The 22,215-nt window shown below is 39.8% G+C and overlaps 2 protein-coding genes across 3 annotated transcripts; one reads left to right on the top strand and one right to left on the bottom strand.

The window, feature by feature from the left end:
• The first annotated feature begins 3,205 nt into the window (after positions 1-3,205).
• Positions 3,206-14,916, top strand: LOC105929230 (heme oxygenase 2). Of its 2 annotated transcripts, none has more exons than XM_036137319.1 (7): positions 3,206-3,302; positions 8,935-9,047; positions 9,152-9,269; positions 12,014-12,181; positions 12,673-12,996; positions 13,075-13,207; positions 14,344-14,916. In XM_036137319.1, exons 2-7 carry the CDS (start codon positions 8,959-8,961, stop codon positions 14,469-14,471), a joined length of 960 nt encoding a protein of 319 aa, XP_035993212.1. In that variant the 5' UTR covers positions 3,206-3,302; positions 8,935-8,958; the 3' UTR covers positions 14,472-14,916. The 2 variants fall into 2 exon arrangements, with proteins under 2 accessions (XP_035993212.1, XP_035993213.1); XM_036137320.1 differs by having other exon boundaries at positions 3,261-3,344.
• Positions 14,917-18,434: 3,518 nt separating this feature from the next.
• On the bottom strand, positions 18,435-20,156 carry tmem186 (transmembrane protein 186). Its single transcript, XM_012866991.3, has 2 exons — positions 19,863-20,156; positions 18,435-19,303 (listed from the first exon to the last, which is right to left on the bottom strand). The coding sequence occupies exons 1-2, from the start codon at positions 19,872-19,874 to the stop codon at positions 18,653-18,655; spliced, it is 663 nt and encodes a 220-aa protein (XP_012722445.2). The 5' UTR covers positions 19,875-20,156; the 3' UTR covers positions 18,435-18,652.
• Positions 20,157-22,215: the final 2,059 nt, after the last annotated feature.

Below are 22,215 nucleotides of genomic sequence, written 5' to 3'. Positions count from 1 at the left end.
TCATAGACACAGAGAAAAGTTCAACAGGTTTATTTAGAATGTGTAAGGCCGAGACTCTGGTTACGGCAAAATGGTGGGTGGGCGTTCCAGGAAATGAGAACGTTAGTGTAGCTGAGGTGTCTTACTCAGAATGAGGATCCTGTAATCCAAGGAGGGCATAAGTGTGTCCAGAAGCAGAGGTTGGCAGTAGCAGAGTAATGCTCTCTCATGGAGCAGTTGAATGCTGGAGGGTAGGCAGACCGATGAAAGTGAGGCTTACTCCGTGGTTGCAACAGCAGAAAATCATGGAGGATGACAGTTACAACCTGGAAGTAGGCACCAGTAGAAAACAGCAGGGGGTTCCAGGAATCCAGAGAAGATGAGGCTTGGAGACTGTAAGAAGAAGACAAAGAGTGGTAAAGCAAGAGCGGGATTAAGACACATCAAGCGGAGCACGCCTGTTTACCACACAATGTGAGTTAACCAACTAGCGCTTGCTGTCAGGAACCGCGCCCCTTTATCCAGCTCTTAACAAGCTGCACCTGTCAGCTTGCAGCACCTGTCACACCCTGCATGAGGAAAACCGCACACTGCTTTTGAAGACACAACAGTACCCCCCACCCTCAGCGGACGCCACCTTCAGCGGACGCCACCAGGCGGACGACCAGAGGAAAAGGCAGCAGACCGTTGATTAGAGAGGGATCACAGATGAAAGGACCGGGGGACCCAAGAACGTTCCTCAGGACCATAACCCTTCCAGTCGACCAAGTATTGCCGAGGGAGGTGACGGAGGTGAGCGGAGAGTCTGAGCCGGACAGCAGAGGGACCAACAAGTGCGTCACTCACAAAGGGACCCAAAAACCTGATGTACATTTTCTTCGTGGAACCCTTAAGGGGTTTTTTTTTTTTTTTTTTAGAATGGAGCCAGACCTTCTGTCCCAGGTGATTGGAGGGTGCAGGAATTAGTTTGCGGTCAGTTTTTAATTTTTTTGGGTGCTGGTGCGTTTGTGGGCCTCTTCCGTCTGCCTCCAAACTCTGCGGCATAAACGAAGATGTGACCTACCTGATACTATGATGGAATCTGGGAAAGTGGAAGGAAATAAGGTGAGTCGATAGCCAAGGGAGGATTCAAAGGGAGAAAGTCCCGAGGCCACAGAAATATGGGAATTATGGGCATACTCCACCCATGGTAGATGAGTACTCCAGGGTGTGGGGTTATCAGCACGCACACATTCACTCACACTGACCATTAGTCTGTGGATGAAACCCAGAAAATAATTGTGGTTTAGCCCCAAACCCTGGGCAATAGTCTTTCCATACTTGGGAAATGAGTTGTGGCCCCCTGTCGGAAAGGACTTCAGCGGGAAATCCATGGAGACGAAAAACATGTTGGAACAACAGTTTGGCCGTTTGAGCTGCCGTGTGAAGTTTGGACAGAGTTATTAAGTGACAGGCTTTAGAGAATCTGTCAAGAATAGTGAGGATAACAGTCTTCCCTTTAAATACTGGGAGACTAGTAACAAAATCTAGGGCTATGTGGGACCCTTGCCTACTTGGGATGGAGAGAGGTTGTAGTAGCCCAGCTGGGGTATGATGGGAGTTTTTACTTCAGCCACAAGGAATGCACGCAGAGACGAAATCCAGTACGTCTTTGTTTAAAGACAGCCACCAGAAATGACTTCTGAGCAAACTAATGGTCCACTGGATTGCTGAAGAACGGACAGCAGTGGAGATATAACGTCGGTTGGGAGGGCCACCCACAGGATCAGGGTTTTGCACAAAGGCCTCCTGGATCTGCCGTTCCAAGTCCCAGGTTAGTGAGCCAATGGAGCAAGTAGGAGGAAGAATAGGCTCTGGATCTTCTGGGACTTCATCAGGGCTGTGTTGGCGGGACAGAGCGTCTGGTTTAATAAAACAGTGACCAATGGTACTGTCATGGGTTCAGCCTCTTGACTCAATGAAGGTAGGCCAGATTTTTGTAATCAGTCCAGACCAGTACTGGTAGCTCTGTACCCTCAAACCAGTGTCGACAATGCTCCAGGGCCAATTTAATGACTAGGAGTTCTCTGTCTCCAATATTATAATTTCTCTCCGTATGTGTGAATCTTTTAAAAAAATAGGCGCAGGGATGAATTTTATTGTCAGTCTTAAAACATTGAGGAAGAACTGCTCCCACTCAAGTGTCAGACGCATCTCCTTCAAGGGTAAACTGCTGTGTGGGATCTGGGTGTATAAGAATAGGCGCTTCGACAAACCTTTTCCTGAGTTTAGCAAATGCTTGATCAGCTTCTGGGGTCCAGCAAAAGATCTTTTAATGGATGTCAGGGCAGAAAGAGATGGGGCGTTGATGCTGAAGTCGTTAATAAATACAATAGTAATGAGCAAACCCCAGGAAGCGTTGCAATGGTTTTCTAAACGTAGGGACGATCCACTCCGATGCTGCGCTTGGTTCTTTTCAGGATCAGCCTGCAGCAGCTGTCACTCCCTGCATGAGGAAAACATGCACCTCACATTGCTTCTGAAGACACAACATTGTGACTGGAATATTGTCAGTTTGACAAGGCCAGTACATACTTCATTAGACACATCTTTTAAAACTGCCTTCAACGCCGTAATCATTAGTAGTCACACAGTAAATAGCAAAAAAGCATCCATATCATTTAGCTGGCTGTAATATGTTACTTACAATTAATTTTTGATGTATATTTCCAAAAATCACACACATTGTTATTTTGTATTTCTGTACCAGAGAGTGTGAGCTCGTTTTATTATATATTTTTAATAATACAAACAGCATATTTAAATCTGTAGTTTTTACCCTTGATGTTTTTTTTTTTGTTTGTTTGTTTCAATTTAAGTGCCAATATTTTAAAGCCACTTTGGCCTTCCTTTGTCGTTGATATTTGCTTCAGTCAGCTCTAATATGATTAATAAAAGTTTTTTTTTCCTTTAAGATTATTTCATTTTAAGTAGCCCATTAAAGTTTTTGTTATAGGGTTATTCTTATTTGATTATGTTTCTGTCTCTGTAAACATGATTAGTTGGGCTAAAATTAACACTACAAAAGTAGTTTAATCTAAATTTTAGAGTTTATTTCTTTCGGGAAACAGTTTGCCTACTTTCGGGGGGTTGCCACTCACAGCATGGCGGACAAATGACAAAGACATGCCCCGCCTAGACCCACTTTTAGTGTAGCTTTCAACCAATCATCTCCCTCTTTCTCACCAGAAGGCTTCTGGTTGGCTTATTCTCAAAATAGCTCTTCCTCCTTACGTGAACCTCTGCTGCGTTTGGATGTGCAATACAGGCTGCGCATTAACAAGGTAAACAAAGTTTCCCGTTCCTTATTTCCAACAAAAAACACGGTAAGATACATTTCACACGTTCGAGTCTTAATAACATGACACGTACATTTTGGATAGTTCACACGTCCACAGACCAACGCGTTCTCATCGATGACGCGCAGTGTCAGTTTTGTAACTGTCCCCTCTCTGCAGATGTCAATGTTTTTGCATGCTACACACGCTGTGATTCCACATGGATAAAAAAAAAGATAAACAATCGCATTATGGCACATGCATTGTAGATTAACAATACGTCAGAATTGCTAAACCTAATGATTATCCGCATTCAAATCCACATTCACAGAGTACATTTGAGCGAAATTCCACTACAAGGCTCCGAGTGAGCTAACTTTTGTTTTAGTTCGTCGCATCATCGTTAACTTCTTCTTCTTCTTAGACGTTTATTAAGGCGCGTTATTGGTTGCCATGCATGTAACGACGTCACCGGTGATGTCATCGCCCTGCGAAAAAGTTGCCGCGCCGTTTTAACATAAATTCGGTTTCGTCTGACTATTATAACAGCACTTGTAACAATGGGCTGCAGTGCTTGAAATCAATAAAACCTTTAATGTAAAAAAAAAAAGTTTCTAAACATCCTATTCTAATAAAATTGAAATGAAATAGATTTTTTTTCAACTCCTCATATATTGTTCTATTTTTATTTTATTTTATTTTTTTGCAAAGCGACACATCTTGTTTTCTTAATATGTTTCTTGGTTGAATTAAAATTGAATTAAAATCTCATTAGATCTGATAATTTTGGCTGTAACTATATTTAATGTTCATTTGACCACACTTGAAATCAGCTTTATATGATTCATTCATGCGGGTCTACAAAAAACAAAACAAAAAAAACAAACAAGTAGACAGCTGTGATGGACTCAGGAAGGTGGATTTCTAGTTTCAGCAAACAGACATGCCACAATCTAATAACATAAAGCTAATATTTTCGTGACACATCTGGAGATGACCACAGAGCCGTTTACTTTCTCAGAACGTGTTATACTGAGTGATCAGTCTAGTTTTAACCGACATAGCAATCCCCTACAATAGCACTAACAGGTGTTACATTTTCAGCTTTAACCCACTAACTGAACGATAATGCAACGACACCATTCCTGTATTTCGTTAAAGAGAAATAAAACATCTTGATTTCCACGCCTAATTGGTTGAAAATGAGGCGGAGTTGACTTTCATCAAGCTGAATGCTGGCAGCAGTAACCCCGAGAGCCAGTCCTCGCTGCCACCGGCAAAAACCACCCGACGGTCCACCGGAGCCGAGGCCGTCGCCGCTGGACGTCGGTTCCCCCGCAATCCGCAGTGGACAAGAGCATGGTGGACCTGTTTGTGGAGAACATGCTGCTGCAGCACGTCGTGGAGTCCCCACTCCTTCGTCGGCTTTGTGAAGATCCTGAACCCCAGCAGGTCGACCATATCCCGTCGTTCCCTGGCCAGAAGAATCTGTGCAAGCCACAAAGAACTGGAGGAGTATCTGACGAGGTATGTGTTGAGTTTAAGTTCAGAAAGGATTACGTTACATTGCTTCTTTACTTCCCAAACAGTTATTTTCTTACCTAATGTTATTACATATCAGAAATAACATGTAAGCCATGTACATACCAGTGATTAAGTCTGCAGAGCAACTTAATAACTGGCATAAACAACCTAATCATGTTCCTGTCAGCCAATATTCCACCCCACCAATATTTCTCCTCATGTTATGGCACTCTAATCTGCATGTGGGTATTGTAGTGCCCATCAGCCTTGTAGAAAAGAAGGAACGTGTTTTTGTTGCACACCAATAATTGATCTGAATATGCCTTTTTTGCTGAGCTATCTTTCTTCTTTCTCCCTTGCTGTATGACCTTTTCAAACGTTTTGTGACAAGTTTTTCCCAGTTGGTCCTCATAGCTTTTAGTCTGGTAGCTTTTTCTATAGTTACTGTGCAACACACCCGAATTTCCCCCATTGAGAGAAAGTAAAGGATTCATATTCTAAAGCAAATGATCACATTCCATTTGGCCATCTGACAAAAGTCACTATGTTCACTACTTTCATCCAACCTTGATAGTAAGGCTTTTGATTGTGAGCTATACATTTAGAACATTGTGTATACATATTGTCATTTTGAACTTTTACATCTTTACTATTTCTTTTTTATTATTATTATTTTAAACAGTTTGCTCGAAGACATCCCCTGAGTGGCGACGATTGCCAACTGCTGGTCTGCCCACAACAGGTCCTACCTGGGGATGACGGCACACTGGCTTGACCCCAAGACCTGCAAAAGATGGGACAGCGCACCTTTGATGTTCTCGCGCAGGCCATGGTGGAGGTCTATAGCAAATTCCATTTACAGGACATAGTGACCAGGACCACAACAGCATTTGTACAGTTTGGTGCCGATGCTGAACTCCTGCCAGACATCCCTGAGCCCATGCCTGCAGATTCAGACGCAGAGGACGTGGAGGATGAGGACCTGGGGGCGAACGCCGAGGTTGGGAAGGTGGAGGACGTTCAGTCAGTATCTGTTGATGACATTCTCCACAGGTCTGGCAGCATGGGCCTCAAAGCTGCCCATGCACATGAGGTGCCCAGCCCACACATTGAACTTGTTAGCCGGTGTGGATGCCAGCAAGGCTCTGGAAAGCGCTGAATACAAGGCAGCCCACAAGAAGGCCATGGCCAAGGCACAGAGGCAGAGCAACAGCACGACAGCAGCAGACGGCATCATTGACACATTGAAGAGGAGGCTGTCGGTCCCCAACGGTACCAGATGGAGCTGCGTCTATGACTCCCTTATCATCCTCAACAACCTACTGGAATAGGATAGGGAGGCTGTCCATGCAGATGGCTGATGACGCAGCTAAAGCTGCAGCCCTTCGCAGGCGCCATGGCGCTGGATAAGATCCAGGCGGAGGAGTATGCCTATCTCGTGGCCTTCTGCCACTTGTCGCAGCTACAGCTATGAGGTTGAGGAAGTTTAAAAGTCTGGTTTGCTGCGGTCCTCTGGTGGACGCCTTCCTGGCAGGCGTCTCGAAAAGGTTTCAGCTCCTCATGGAAGACCCAGAGTGCCAGCTGGCCGCTGGCTTTCAACCCAAGTTTCGCCTGTTCTGGCTGGAGAAGTTTAATGGCAGCGAGGTCAGCAAGGTGAAGAAAGCCTCACTTTCAGGGGATAGGGGCTCAGTAAAACCTTGAAGTTGCCGTGACGTCACTGCGTAACGGTTTGGGTTGTGTGGAAGGGAGGAGAGGAGGCACAGGCTCATCAGGACGGTCAAAAACTCACAATCACACTGGTACTGGGAATTCCACAGTGCTGTCCTTTAATGAACTCTCTTCACCAACCTTACAATTCCCAGTTGAACGGCTGTTCTGTTATCAGACATGAAATTAGCAGAGTCCAAACAACCCTTAACGTCACCAAAAATTAGAGTGCTAACATGACCGTATCCGTTTAATATATATATATATATATATATATATATATATATATATATATATATATATATATATATATATATATATATATATATATATATATATATATATATATATATATATATCCCACACTCTCTACAGAGAAAAACCAGTGGCGCATACATATGACGTCATTAGTGAGACTATAGTATCTTAAAGAGACACTACACAATTATGGTTGTTACATATGTATAAACTATTTCAGGTAGTTGATAATGCTGCATATGTAAATTCTCCAAAGAATTTCCTTTAAAAAAAATACCGTCAGCTTGTTGTTTTGTCAGGACAAATGTCCCTCCGCATTAAAAGGGTTGGTTGCGGTAATGATATGCAGCTCTACCTAGTTGACTTCACTCTGATTGGCTACAAGCATATCATAGAAATTAAATTAACTTATAGGTAATGACAGCGTTGTGGTCGTCACCTTCCGTGTTTGTGCAGAGGTTGTTTTTTTAAATCCGCTTGTTCGGAAACCCCGATTAGGCCTGTCACGGTTATCAATAAATCACAAAATAATTTAATTAATCGCACGATTAATTAAAATAATCGTGATAATTTGCATATCCATGGTGCATGGATGCTCACCCCTCCCTTCTTGTTTCCTCAGTGTAGGAGGGGTTAAATCTTGTCAGGGTTTCCCGCAGAAATTGGAGGAATCCTGGTGGTAGTTGTGTGGAGGATTGTGGGTTGTGGGAGGGGTCGTGAAACGGGGAACTGGAAGCCCGAGGAGCGTTGCGCGATGCAGCTCGTCTCATATTTACTTTTTTAAGTATAGTTCCAAATTACCCAAAAACATTTGTTGTTAGGCTTTCCCAATAAATCAGTTGGAAATGAATAATTCTGTTTTATTCAGCAACATATTAACTCATTGTTATACTTTACAGTGTTCTTGTTTGGTGAAACCTTCACAGTTTACTCAAATGGCTTTTTTTATTTTTTATTTGAAAAACTTCCAAAAATAAATTTTTCACAGTTTATGCATCATTACTTGCTTTTGCATTGGCTGTTAAATAAAATACATTTATTTATCCCACACAGGGGAAAGCTCTTGCAATCAAACAGTGAACAAAACTACATCCAAAAACATGGAAATAGTTTCTGACAGGACAATAAGCTTGATTTATTGTTTTTTCCCAAAGTTGCAGTGTGTGTATAGGATAGGAAAAGTATGTTTCTACACAGCAATTAAGAAACCGATTTTTATTTCTGCTTTTCAATTTAAAACTCGTTTACATTAAAAACTATTGATTTTATTGATGTTGCAACGATAACTAACCCAAAAAGTCATGATTTATTGCACGTTTGTTAAAGAGTGTGATGACATAGGGGACCGCTCAGTCCTGCATTGTGTTCTAGGCTTCCAGTAGTGTTGCCAAGTCCGCTTATCATAAGTGACTTCTTGTTCGTTTACACTGTTGTTTACAAAGGTGTTGACTTAAGAGCTGGTTGCTTGTTTCTCAAGAACTGGCAACACTGGCTTTCAAGACACAGCATTTTGTTTCTAAAATCCTGCTGTCTGGGCACAGAGGGATGGAATGCTCTCAAATGATTCCACTGCCATGTAAAAGTTAAAGTTTAAAAGTAATTTATCCTGAACTAAAACAGCTATCCCTTCAAGCATGCAGCGCTGCGCACATTCGTCATCCGCCATGTGTACGTATGTGTGAAGCACCTTTAGTGTGACACAGACACTGATGTTGCATTCTATTGCCTCGTATTTGAAAATAAGACCTGGTAATGGGGTATACCCGAGTAAAAAGCGTTCAAGTTAACACAGGCAAAGAAGTCGGGATTCCAAAATGAATACCAAAGGTTCGGATTCCAGTGTGGCAACAGCCATGAAAGCTGTTTTGTCCATAGTACCTTTTATAAATGTCCTTTTAAAAGCTGTATTTTCCACATGCAAACGGCACTTTTACATATATATATATATATATATATATATATATATATTATATTTTATATATATATATATATATATATATATATATATATATATGATTCTAGATAGATAGATATATGTGTGTATATATATGTATGTATAAATAAATAAATTTATTATTATTAGTAGTAGTATTTTGTAATTTTTGATTGATTGTTACATCTTTATCTTATCTTCCCCCTCTTCATTAAGGGGAAAACTCTGGAAAACAGAGAGATGGATAATAATTTAACGTCTGAGCCTAAAGCCAATGGAGTGAAGAAAGGAGGAGCCCGAATTATTGTGGACGACGATGACGATCTTAGGTACAGACATATCCTCGACAGCTGGGATTCTGACATCTCAGCGTTATGGGAACGTTTGTAAATGTTAACAATGCCTGTGCTGCATTTCTGTCTGTTTCGAATAGTCCAACCGACCTGTCGGAGATGTTAGCTGAGGGTACCAAGGAGGCCCACGACCGAGCAGAGAACTGTCAGTTCGTCAAAGATTTTCTCAGGGGCCGCATCATTAGGGAGCTGTTTAAGGTTGGTTTGCAAAGTGTAGATACTCGCTACAATTGTTCAAAATACGCAGTACCTTAGATTGAAAAGGGGGATTCTTTCTTTTAGAGCATTCAGTGTTTTTCTTATAGGTTTCTTCATAAAAAGAAACTGGTTTATACTAGTTACAAACTTTCATTCGGTTGTTTTCAGCTGTATGCAAGTTTAAAATAGCTCAAGCTCAGTCAAATTGGATGAAAGGATCCCTTTATAGTCCCACAGAGGAAATTCGTCTCTGCGTTTCACAGGCTGAGCGGTCTAAGGCACTATGTTAAGTCACAATCTCTCCTGGAGGTGGGGGTTCGAATCCCACTTCTGTTTGAGGCCACTGATCTGAACCATTCCATTTTAGAAATGCTAAAGCCAAAAGAAGACGGATCTGATTTAACACCGATTATGTTGATGCTTTGGTTCATGGTTCTTTTATTTGCTTTAAAAGTCTTTAATTGACAGCTTTTTAGATTAAAATGAATTGGCTGAACAAAAAATAATCAAAACACTGGCAAACAGGCTTAAATCAGAGGCAACAAACAAGCTGATTTAAACCCGTTAGCTGTTGCTATGACCCGGATAACAGAATTTATACTGACAATCAAAACAATCTTTATGAAGTGATGCTTTAGGTCAGGGGTGCCTAACTCCAGTCTTCCAGAGCTAATGTCTAGAAACTTTTTGATGCGTCCCTTCTCCAATACATTTGATTTATATGAATGGCTTAGATGAAAGGTAACATGGCTTCTGGAGAGATGACCATCTGAATCCGATGACTGAATTCAGTCTTTGGATTCAGGTTCCCTGGATTGGATGTTGGAGAGGAGATGCATCTAAAAGCTGCAGGTCTGTAGCTCTTGAGGAATAGACTCTGGCACCCCTGGTGTAGTTGATAGAGAAATAAATTGGACATTTTCACAATGTATCTGTCTGCATATACTTTATAACCCCCCTTTCAGTTTCACAATTCTGTTTTTTTAAGCCATTAGCCGTTAATGTAGCTTGATCTAGGTTTAGCAGATAACCATGAGTCTTTAGCAGAGGCGCTCTGAAATTTGTAAGGTATTTATTGGGTAACAAACCCTCTCCAAGCGATATCCGGCATTAAAGCCAGAAAACTCTTCCATACCTACAATTCATTGTTTTAAATTTGAACAGCCTTTACTGTTTGCACCTATGCAGTTTAAGATTTCTGTGAATCAAGGGATCAAAAGTGCATTAGATCCAACAATTAAAGTTTAATGTCTAACATTTGGCACATGTTCACGCACATCTGTGAAAATGACATATTTAATTAATTCTAAAAGTTGGTTGATTTAGCTCTTTCCTTAAGGTCCTTAGTTTCCATCCCTCCAGGAATAGCAAAGCACCAGATGTTGAGCACCTATTAAACTCCGGCTGCCGTTTACTAAACTTATTGTTGCGCTAAAGAAACGCAAGGCAGCGGTTCCGACTGCCTCAATGCGAAGCTGGGAAGCATCTTGTTCGACTTTCCAAAGCGTTGCAATGTTAGTCCTCCACTTGCACAGGCAGGGTTTTGTACGTAGTGCTAAGAGCACCTTCTTCCATAGCATGGCTGTATCCTATACAGGCCTTGTGGCAAGCAGGGAACGATTGATGGATGTATATAGCGCATTAAAACGACCGATTAAGGTGACCACAGTGAAATCCCAATACACAAAAGTATAAGAGCAGACAACAGAAACATCACAATCATAGATAAAATGCCACAATGCCAGTTGGTATTAAAATCCTGCCTGAAAACATAATTATGAAGCTTGGATTTAAAGATGCCTGGATCTGTGTTGGAGCGATGGTCTAAAAAAAAGCAAGAGACTAAGAGTGACTACTAGTACTACATGTGCATTATGAAGTAAAACCCTAAGATGATTAGCGTTGGACCGGTCACATTAACGGTCACATTAAAGGTATACTATGCAACCGGGGTTGATTTTCCAGCGAGGCTCCCCCCAGAGGGCGAAAGTAAAAGTGTACTGTCATAAAGATGCTCAGCTGTTCTGGTTTCTCCATCAAGCCAGGCGCGGTTGTTTTGAGCTTAGCAGACAGGCGAACGCAAAAGTGGAAAAAACGGCAGTACAAACAATGACTAACACAGTGAAAGTATGAAAATCAAGCTTCCCGCAGCGCTATCTTGGCGAGGCGGCCGCCTCGCCAGTTTTATTATTATTATTATTATTTATTTATTTATTTATATTTATTTATTTATTTATTTTTTATGTTGGCGAGACGCTACCGCGGCGGCGGCGGCGGTAGCGTCTCGCCAACATAAAAAAAATATATATATAATAATAATAATAATAATAAAACTCGATATGCTTGCATGTTTATTTGACGTTAACACGCGGTTCTTTGTTGTTGCTTCCGCGCGTGCATATAGTGAATGGCAGGGCAAAAACACATGGAGTTCTCGCCGTAAAGCGAGACTTCTGTGTGTGCGGGCCGAGGGCTCCTGCAATTGCAAGTGCGGTATTTCCCCCACAGACCCCCAGTGCGGCCAAGAAAACCTTTGTTCGACCTGAAATGACTCATTTAATCATCCAAAACGGTATGGAACACATTAATTAACTGAAAAATGTTGCATAGTATGCCTTTAAATCAGTAGCATTTCAAATAATGTATAAAGAAGGAAAAAAATACATAAAACTACATGAAAATCACGCTTAATGTTTTTTAAGGTGTTCTAAGTTCCTTTTTTTTGTTTCCTGTTATTCGATCAGAGAGGCACAGCCGCTCTGTACTTCGTGTATTCGGCCATGGAGGAGGAGATCGAGAAGAATAAAGATCACCCTCACATCGCTCCGATCTACTTCCCTACGGAGCTGCACCGACGCGAGGCCCTGGCCCGAGACCTGGAGTATTTCTATGGAGAGGACTGGGAGAGCCAAGTGAGCAAAAAGCACAGTTTTAACACAGTTGCTCCAGTGGCTCATTTTTCCTTTTTTTTAATTTAAGTCACATTGTTTTCATCTAGATTCCACTTTAGAGCTTATTGCATATTGCATTTCAGGGGAGTGGTGGCCTAGTGGTTAGAGCAGCGCGCTTGCACTCAGAGAAGGATGCATGTACCCTGTTCAATCCCCAGTGCCTGCACTCTGGGTCCCTGAGCAAGACCCTTAACCCCACATTGCTCCCCGGGCGCCCTACAGTGGCAGCCCACTGCTCCCCAAGGGGATGGGTTAAAAGCAGAGAACAAATTTCATTGTAATTGATGTTTCAATGTATGTTTCAATGACAATAAAGATGATATTACTATTGTTACTATTACTATTACTATATTACTATTACTATTTAGAAAAATAATGTGTTCACATGAGATAGTTCCACTACCAAATGATGAAAGGCACATTTTTTTTCACGGCTGCGTTCTCTTCTGCAGGTCAGCCTCTCCGCGGGCACCAAGCCCTACGTGGACCGCATCCACGAGGTGGGACAGAAGGACCCGGTGCTGTTGGTGGCCCACTCCTACACCCGCTACATGGGAGATCTCTCGGGAGGCCAGATCCTCAAGAAAGTGGCCCAAAGGGCTCTGAAGCTGCCAGCCACAGGAGAGGGTCTGAACTTCTACCAGTTTGAGGGAATCAGCAGCCACAGGGGCTTCAAGCAGCTCTACAGGAGCAGGATGAACGAGCTGGAGCTGGACACGGAGACCAAACAGAGGATCGTGGACGAGTCCAACCGGGCCTTTGGATTCAACATGATGGTGGGTGAGTGTGGAGGATGAAACTAAGCGTTCACTAGAATTTGACTTTAACAGTGGGATTATTAATGCTTGAAACAGGTCTTCTCAGAGCTTGAAGAAGTTGGGAATGCTGTCAAAGAGGAAGTCCAAGAGGAAGGTTTTGGACACGGTCACGCAGAGGTCGTTCAAGAAGATGATTTCAACAAGTGTCCGTACTATGCAGCTAAAATGGGTAAGATATCTTTGCATTACTTTAGTGGAAAACAAAACCCAATGCACCACACAGTTGCCTGCCTTGGCTCCACATCACTTCTACTGAAGCAGTCCATCTTCTACGTTCATTTTTGCAGTGTAACTTTTTTATTTCTAACAGCTAAAGCCTTGCGAAGGTTTCCATCCCTCGTCAACGTTTGTGATGCGGCAACAATAAACTCAAACGTTGGGATTTTGTGTACGCTAGAGCAACAGAAACTAGGGGATGACCGTTAGCATCAGCAAAACAGAGCAAATAGAGACGTTTTACGTGTTTTTACAAATGACGATATAAAAAGTTTTCAGTTCTTATTCTTATTCAGCCGCTTGTATTCTGAAACCCCTGAATAAAATGTGGTAAAATCAAATATCTGGATTTCATCAGGGTTTGTAGGCAGCACAAGAAAAGTACAAGATTTGATCTTAGTGTTTTAAAGGTCTGAAAGGTCCTGAAAAAAGAAAATAAAAGTAGGGGAAATGTGAATTTCCAAACAATATTTTCTATCCAGTTGTCTAAATGTCATTCTTTTCCTTCTTGTTTCATTCCTTCCCTTCTTCAGACCACTCACACTTGGTTCCTTATGTCCTTTTGTCTCATTTTCTTTTCCCGTTTTTGTCCTTCCTCATCTTCTCATATTTTGCCACTATTCCTTCTTTTCTTTGTACTCTTTTCTTTCTTTTTCCTGCCTTCCTATCTTTCTTTCTGCCCTACCTCCATTGCATGTGCCATTCTTTCCATGCGTCCTACCTTTCCCTTCTTCCTTCCTTCCTTCCTTCCTTTCTATTCTGTTGTCCAGTTTTGAGTTTTTTTTCAGGTTACATACTTTAAAAAAAAGATTGCCTTCTGTAGAAATTATCCATTTTATATTTTTAAACGACTAAAAAGATTACAAGGTATTGCAGTGGGGACTAGGTTTGACGTTCATCCCCATTTTTAAATCACGACTAGAATTAACAAACCTCTTGTATGACTAAAAACATTGCTTCCATATAATACATGTAAAAATCAATGAAGAAATTGTAGAAAGCTCATAAAAGCAGTTTTTCTCATTCCTTTATTTGACATTTTGAATGATCTGATCCCTGTGCCTGACCCTCTCCCTCTGCTCTGTATAGCTGCCAGTGGGAATCCGACCTATGCGCTCCAGCTAGCCAAGATGTTTGTGGGTCATGTGCCCTGTCAGGTGGCTCTGGCTGCCTGGGTTGCTCTCTTTGCTGGCTTTACCGCCTGGTACCTTCTGTAAGCTCAGACAACCTTCATCTGCCTTTTGATAAAGTCCAGGAGAAAACGGCTGTCACGGCAAATTGTTGCCTTTCTTGGTTTGACCTCATAACCCTGCATCTATGCATTTACTGTAGCATTTTAATATCTCTGTTAAAATGGTTTGTTTGATTAATGACTTTCTGTTTCTGAGACTGGAGTCAGTCTAAAGAGGTGAAATCTTCCTCCATGGTGCTTGTATGTTTTTTTTTTTTTGGATGCTGTATTCTGTGGACACGCAGTTACGAGAAGCTCTGCCATCTCCAGGAAAGTTAAACGCTTTAACTTGAACCATCTAGTTCAAAATCCTACATTGTATTTATTGGAAACTGGTTTTGTAATGCTGGATAGTATTTCACTGCTTCAGAAGAAAACTCTGTACAAATGTGTGTGCATGTGTTAAACAGTAAAACTGTTAAATCTCACAACTATGGCTTCTGGGTGGTATTTATAGTTTATTTTTAAACGAAAATAAACACTCAAATCTTCAGCTTCTAAATCTTCAGACTAATGACATAGACAAAATGTACACAAACATTAAAAAGAAACGTATCGTATAAAGATCCACTGGTTACATGGCCATGTTGAAGTGCAGATAGTCTCAATATAATAAACATTTTGTATGCAGAAAACAAATGAATCCACCTCAAGATGTGCAACTTGTAAGATCACATAGTTTTAAAAAAAAACTAAATATTTTGCTAAGCATTTTTTCTCATTCCCCATTTTTCAGAAAACTTCTTCATAAAATCTAGTATAATGAAATATCAGTAAATACAGTTTTCTGTGGGGATTTCAGCAGAGTTTATGCAGTCTAGAAAGTACAGGGTTTGATTTCTGTACTTTGGAGGTCTGGATAAATCTGGGAAATGTGTTTCTAAACCATTTTCTGTCTAAATGTAATTCGTTTTATCCTTCTGTATCTCCCTGTGTACTAACTTACTTACTTCTTTTCTTTTTTTCCCTTCATTCCTACTTAGGCGTCTTCCTTTTTCAACTTCCTTGTGTCTTTTTCTTTCCTCCCTTTCTCTCTATCCTTTCTTTTGTTCTTCCTTTCTTTCCTCACTTCCATCCTCCTTTTTATTTTTTTTACTTTCCTTACAATTCTGTCTTCCACTTCTGTGTTTGTCCATGTTCCACCTTTACAACAAGCGTCTGTAAACGAATATCCATGTTATCTTTTTAAGTGACCATAAAACACTCCAAACTCTAGAAAGATGAGTCTGAACCCGTCTGGATGCTATTTTAAGAAACCGTGCAGGAACCCTGCTTTAATCTACATGCAAAATGGTATATTTTGAAAGTTAACTCTGTGCATCACCCTGAACACACCATCTTCATGGTAAAACGTGATGGCAGCTTAATGCTGTGGAGATGGAGAATGTTATTATTTAAGGGATTGTAAAGTAAGCACCAAACAGTGTGAGTAAATGGGGTTTATTGCTCTGCCGTGTGGACTAGGCTTGATGTTTGACCCAATGGTAAATCACTGCTGGAATTAACAAACCTCTTGGATGACTAAAATCATTGGTGCCATATAAGACAATACATGTAAAACCAATGAAGAAATTGTCAAAAGCTCATAAAAGCAGTTTTTCTCATTCCTTTATTTGACATTTTGAATGATCTGATCCCTGTGCCTGACCCTCTCCCTCTGCTCTGTATAGCTGCCAGTGGGAATCCGACCTATGCGCTCCAGCTAGCCAAGATGTTTGTGGGTCATGTGCCCTGTCAGGTGGCTCTGGCTGCCTGGGTTGCTCTCTTCGCTGGCTTTACCGCCTGGTACCTTCTGTAAGCTTAGACAACCTTCATCTGCCTTTTGATAAAGTCGAGGAGAAAACGGCTGTCACGGCAAATTGTTGCCTTTCTTAGTTTTTATCTCATTCGCCACTTTACCCCATGCACTCCTTTTAATAGCACTGTTTAAATGGTTCATTTGTTTAATCATACTTTTTGGAGTAAAGTGGGACTGGAGTTAGACTAGAAAGAGCTTTGCTGATATTGCACATGTGTGTGTTACAGAGAAATCTTCCCCCAAGGTGCTTTATTTTTGTCATCTATAGAAAAACTAAAGGTTTGGCTACATTGTCAACATTCAAAGAAGCAGTGCACATGGTGTCAACTTACTAAACATTTGTATTCCTACAACACAAATGAGCACAGCTCAACTTACCTGTTTTTTTTTTTTCATTGCACAGGCAGGAGAAAATAAATATGTGCCTTTATTTATCAGAAGATATAAACATAATTCAATTCTATGTTTGATTTTAAGGTTGTAAATTGGTACCAAACAGATGGTCTGTCTCCCACAAACTGGTGTTAATTTTTATGTTTCTTAATGTACTTTGTTTTTGGAAAATAAAAAATAAAAAAATGTCTGCCAGCCAAAAGATGTCTCTTTGCATAGATGTCGCTTTTTCTGACCTCGTTTGATTGTTACTCATTGGAGACACCAGGGGGCGCTGTTTCTCCATATTTCGCTGCTTGGACAAAAAGTTCAATTCAATTTTATTGAATGAATGCTGCTGGACTTATGGCGGGTTGATCATGATTATTGTTTAATAAAGTTTAGCATAGTTTAATACCCTCCATCTCCTTGAGAGTTCATTGATTGAAACTCTACAGGGAAAATGTGGGAAACTTAAATTTAGTGTGGATCTGAATGGCTACAATGACTTGGAATGTGAGAATAAAATAAAAGCTAAAGGGAACAGTACTTATGTGTATGTACAGCCATTTTTTTATTATTATTTTAAAAGGACAGGTTGTTAGTGCAGATATGCTTATTTTTTCACAGTGGGGTAGCTGTCTACTGACGCTGTGGGGTGTTTATTGTGTTCCTGGGGGAAGAAATCCTGTGGCAGCTGGTTTACTGTAAAAAGCGCTCTGTAGCACCGAGCTGAAGGTAAAAGTCTAAGCAGTTTGCAGGATGTGTGGCGTCTGCAGAGATATTTGTGGCCTGTTTCCTGACCATAGACCTGTAGAAGCCATGGCCAGTCCTGATGATCCTTTCTGCAGACCTGATTAAAGTTTCAATAATCAGGTGATCCACTGACGGGTGGAGGCCGGCACTGTGAGCTGGGTAAGTTTGAAGTTCCTTAACTGGTAACACGACTGTCTTGAGTTTTCTGTTTGTTGACACTTGGGAAATAAACCTTTGGGTTGCTCACTAATATAAAGTTCTTCACATTCAACAAGTCATCCAGTGTCCAAACAGTGATCAGTTTGTTCCCATTGCTCTTCCTCTTGATTTTCCCATACTTTCCCATAAATATTTAATTCATTTATACGCTTTTATGCAGCAGAAAAGTTTTGCAAGAAGGACCTTTGAAATAAACAAGTTATTAAATCAAAGTTATATTCTGAACCACTTGTCATGTTTTCATCAAACGCAATTATATTCATGGTATCTAATACCCAACCCTGTGGAAGAGCTGCAAGGGCAGCTATGTTGGAGCAGTAAATGAAAACATAAATCAGGCTCCACTCCCTGAAATAAATAAGGAAATTAAAGAAAATTGGTATAACTTAGCTTAGGGGTGCACAGTTTCATAAAAAATATTGTATTTAATTGCCAATAATATTGCTGTAAATTGTGATATCTTGTAATCTACCCTCATTTTCCAAACATTGTCATTTCTTTATCATTGCATAGTGTCCCCACTACTCTTCGTGACTTTTAGTAACTTAGCTACAAGAGAAACACTTTAGATGTGGGCTTTAAGAGTTCATCTGACCAAATATTCAACAGACATGCAGAGCCAGAACATGTCACTAGAAAAGTCATATCCAGCAAAGTGTTACATTTAAGCTGTCCTTTGTGATTTCACATACACTGATTTTTTAATGAGGACTGCATTTTGAGCAGCTCTGAGCTCAATGTGGCTGTTATCTTATTGATCTGTAATTATCAAACTGTAATTCTTTATGAGAAGGTGAGCCAAAGTGAACGCAAGACTTTGCTTAAGCTTTATTTAAATGGAAATAAAATAAAATAAAATAAAAACTACCCACTGGTTCTTAAAAATTGTGAGACTGCTGGGACCTCTGAAATTGTACCAAGACCTTTCCAACTTTGTTTTAATAATTTAACATGCAAAAGCATACATCTCTCGTACAATAATTCAATTCACTTTAGTCAAGTCACTCTGTCCTGTTAAACAGTTATTTTGAACTTCCAAAGACCTTTTCAAAGCCGTCTTTATCCACTATCCGTCCAAAACGAGTGGAGAAATAAAACGTCTCTGGACTGCTGTATCTCTTAAGCTTCAGAATAGTCTCAGTTGCAGAGTCTCCGGTGTCCCAGATGGTCATCACGTCGGAGACGCGAAGGTAGACGTCTTGACGCTTGCCCCAGAAAGACAGGTGAGACACTTTAAGCGTGGTCCGGGACGGATCCAGGTACATCATTCCAACGACTCGTCGAAAGAGGTGACTGGCCGCGTAGAGCATGACACCCGCGAAAAGCGCAATCCCAGTCGAGTAGCTGACTAGAAAGGAGGAGACACTTCCTTGAAAGTAGAGGATGTACACTGGGGGCAAGATGACCATAGTGATTGCAGTCTGAAGCAGCTTGAGCCTGGATATAGCTCGAAGGAGCTTAATGTGTGGCAGGGTGTAAATGATGGAGTATTTCTGCGTGGACAGGTCTGAGTATCTGACACGGGATGTGACTTTAGGCGCGAGGGTTCCCCAACAGCTCTGAAGCATTGGTGTGTGAGCTGAACGAGGCTGAAAACAGCCTGAGAGGAGAGGTGATGTTCTGGTGCAGGACAAGACCTGAGACGTTAACCTGCTCAGAAATATCCGTTTGATCTGTGAAGAAGAAACACTGATTAGATTAAAAAAAAAAAAAATAGACAAACTCATCTTGTAATGATACATGGTCTGACTGAGAAATGTATAGAAAGACTTGCAGCTGGATAAAAAAAAATTAAAAAAAAAACAGTCTTATTTGACCTTGTATCTGAGTGCAACTTCAGTTGTTTAGATCTTTGTTAACAGCAGGTTAACAGATTTTACCCAACCGTGGAAACGTCTAATTTAAAGCTAAATCTTGTCAAAAATCCAATGGTACATGATGCAGCAGCAGGTAGTGGGTAACACCCAATGCAGAATTTTAATTGTCTAAAATTAAATAAACCTTAAGAACAAGTGGGGAAATCCGAGCGTAGGTTAATGTTTATTATGAGCCGCCCTGCTCACACTGTACATCAGGCTCAACTAATATTAAGAGTCAAATAAATCATATGATAGAAAGGGCCATGTTTGATTTAAGCTGCACAAGTGTTGAATAACGTCACTCTACGCTTAATTTCATGAAGTGTAAAGCCTCAACTAGCTAATAAACAGTTAAAACATATAAAAGTCTCACCATGGTGCTCATCACGGCTGAGCGCTTTTTTTTTTTTACAGAAAGAACAAAAATAAAACTAGACAGGAAAAGCGACGGAAGTCTACTTGAGTTAGCTTGATGCTAAGCTAAGAACATGCTAGCATGGAGCTAACCTGCCCAGCGACCCGGATGAGTTTAACAGTCGCTCTTTAAATAAAAAATAAAAAAAAACATGTTTTTTTCTGTATTTATAACCTTGCGCGAAGGTATAAATCACAAATTATGATCTGTTTCTTCTTCTTCTTCTTCTTCTTCTTCTTCTTGTGTTTTATGGCGGTTGGCAAACAACTTTTGGTGCATTACCGCCACCAACTGGTATGGAGTGTGGATCTGAATTGAAATGGAGTTTGGATCCTACTACTACTACAACAAAAAACCCTAAATCCTCTTTATCAAATTAGTCTTTTTAAGATATCTCAATAATAAAGAATAACCCCCTGATTTAGAGTCCATGTCTAAAAGGTCTTTTATGTTTAATTTTAATGTATTTGTTTGTAATCTATATACCAATTCATTTCTCTCAGTTGCATATTTAATGCAAAGTAATACAACGTGCTCTTCTGTTTCTTCTTGAAATAAAAATCACACTTCCCTGTCGCATGTTTCCCTATTTTAAATAATGTGCTATTTAAACCTGCATGGCCAAAGTGTAATCTTGATATTACGATTTCCTCCTTTCTATTCCTTGCTGTTTTTCTCATAGAGCCTACTTTTCTTTGAATATTATAATACCATCTTCCAGTTCTTTGTTCTACCCACTGTTTCTGCCATCTTGCTCTAATCTTTTTAATTTTTCTAAATTACTGATTCTATTTAATCTTACTTGCTTGTTTTGCATATTTATCTGCCATCTCATTCCCTTTTATTCCTATATGAGAAGGAAACCATATAAAAGAAACTTTTAATCCCATTGCCTGAATTCTAAATAATAATTGCTGAATTTCTACTAATATATCAGGTCTGCTGTCTGAATGATGGTGTTTGAATGAATGTAACGCTGAACTAGAATCAGAGCAAACTAAACTTCCTAATGAACAGATTTCTTCAATCCATTCTAAGGCCAATATGATCCCAAACATTTCTCCTGTGTAGACTGAAATTCAATCACTGATCCTTTTACCTGATTTAAAATTAAATTCTAGAACTACAAACGAAACATCATTCCTAATGTTTGAATCTTTTGAAGCATCCATAAAAATGTTAACATATCCATAATATCTTTTATTTAAATATTGTTGAACCATACTGGAATCTGAAATATTTCCCTTGTTTTACCGTTTAAACAGCAAAGTTAAATCTGTACCAGTAGCAGGCAACAGAGATGGATGAATTAATGATCTAATAACTGTTTTACTGACATTTATTTGAGATAATCCAAGATCTTTTATAGTACTATCTGCTGTCCATCCAAATATATATATATATATATATATATATATATATATATATATATATATATATATATATAGAGAGAGAGAGAGAGAGAGAGAGAGAGAGAGAGAGAGAGAGAGAGAGAGAGAGAGAGAGAGAGATTGTTGCTTACACACATTCACACACTGTGAATGTGTGTAAACAATTGAACTTTTTTTTTTTGTAAATTTGTACTTCCCCTGGCAAAATGTGATGATGTAAATCTTCATTTATGTTTTATGCTTCATTTATGTTTTATACCCGCAATGGTGGAAACTGCACAATGTATTATTTTTACAATGGAGAGGAATGTTCGTGTAAACTGTGCAATCGTTGAATAAAAATAAATAAATAAATAAATAAATAAAATAAAATTGAATAACATTACCGGTACCACGGAAGTACTAAATGGTCATATCCGCCTGGGCGCTGCAACCAGAAAGTGTTCCCCGTGTCCGTTGCACTGAGCTATATAACACACTGGAGTGCTGATTTTGCCGAAAAACTGAAGTCACTGGCCGCCATCTTGCTACTCCCTACTCTCACAGAATCCTATAGGATTTGGTTGCAACAACAAGCAGTTTTCTGGCTGCGAGAAAACGTTTCACAGGTAATTTTACAGTCAGTGAATGTACTAAAACTATCAACTACTGGGAATTTAGGTGCTGAAATATTTGACATGTTATTCATATTAAATATATATGTATATATAAGTATGTGTATATGTATATATATATATGTATACATATATGTAAATATATATATATATATATATATATATATATATATACATATATTGTGAATATATTGTATATTGTTATTTATATATTTATAAATTTTATATATATATATATATATATATATATATATATATATATATATATATATATATATATAAATATATATATATATATAAATAAAA

Source organism: Fundulus heteroclitus, chromosome 5 (assembly GCF_011125445.2).
Source record: "Fundulus heteroclitus isolate FHET01 chromosome 5, MU-UCD_Fhet_4.1, whole genome shotgun sequence".
Lineage (NCBI taxonomy): Eukaryota > Metazoa > Chordata > Actinopteri > Cyprinodontiformes > Fundulidae > Fundulus > Fundulus heteroclitus.
This window is presented reverse-complemented; position numbering and strand designations above follow the sequence as displayed.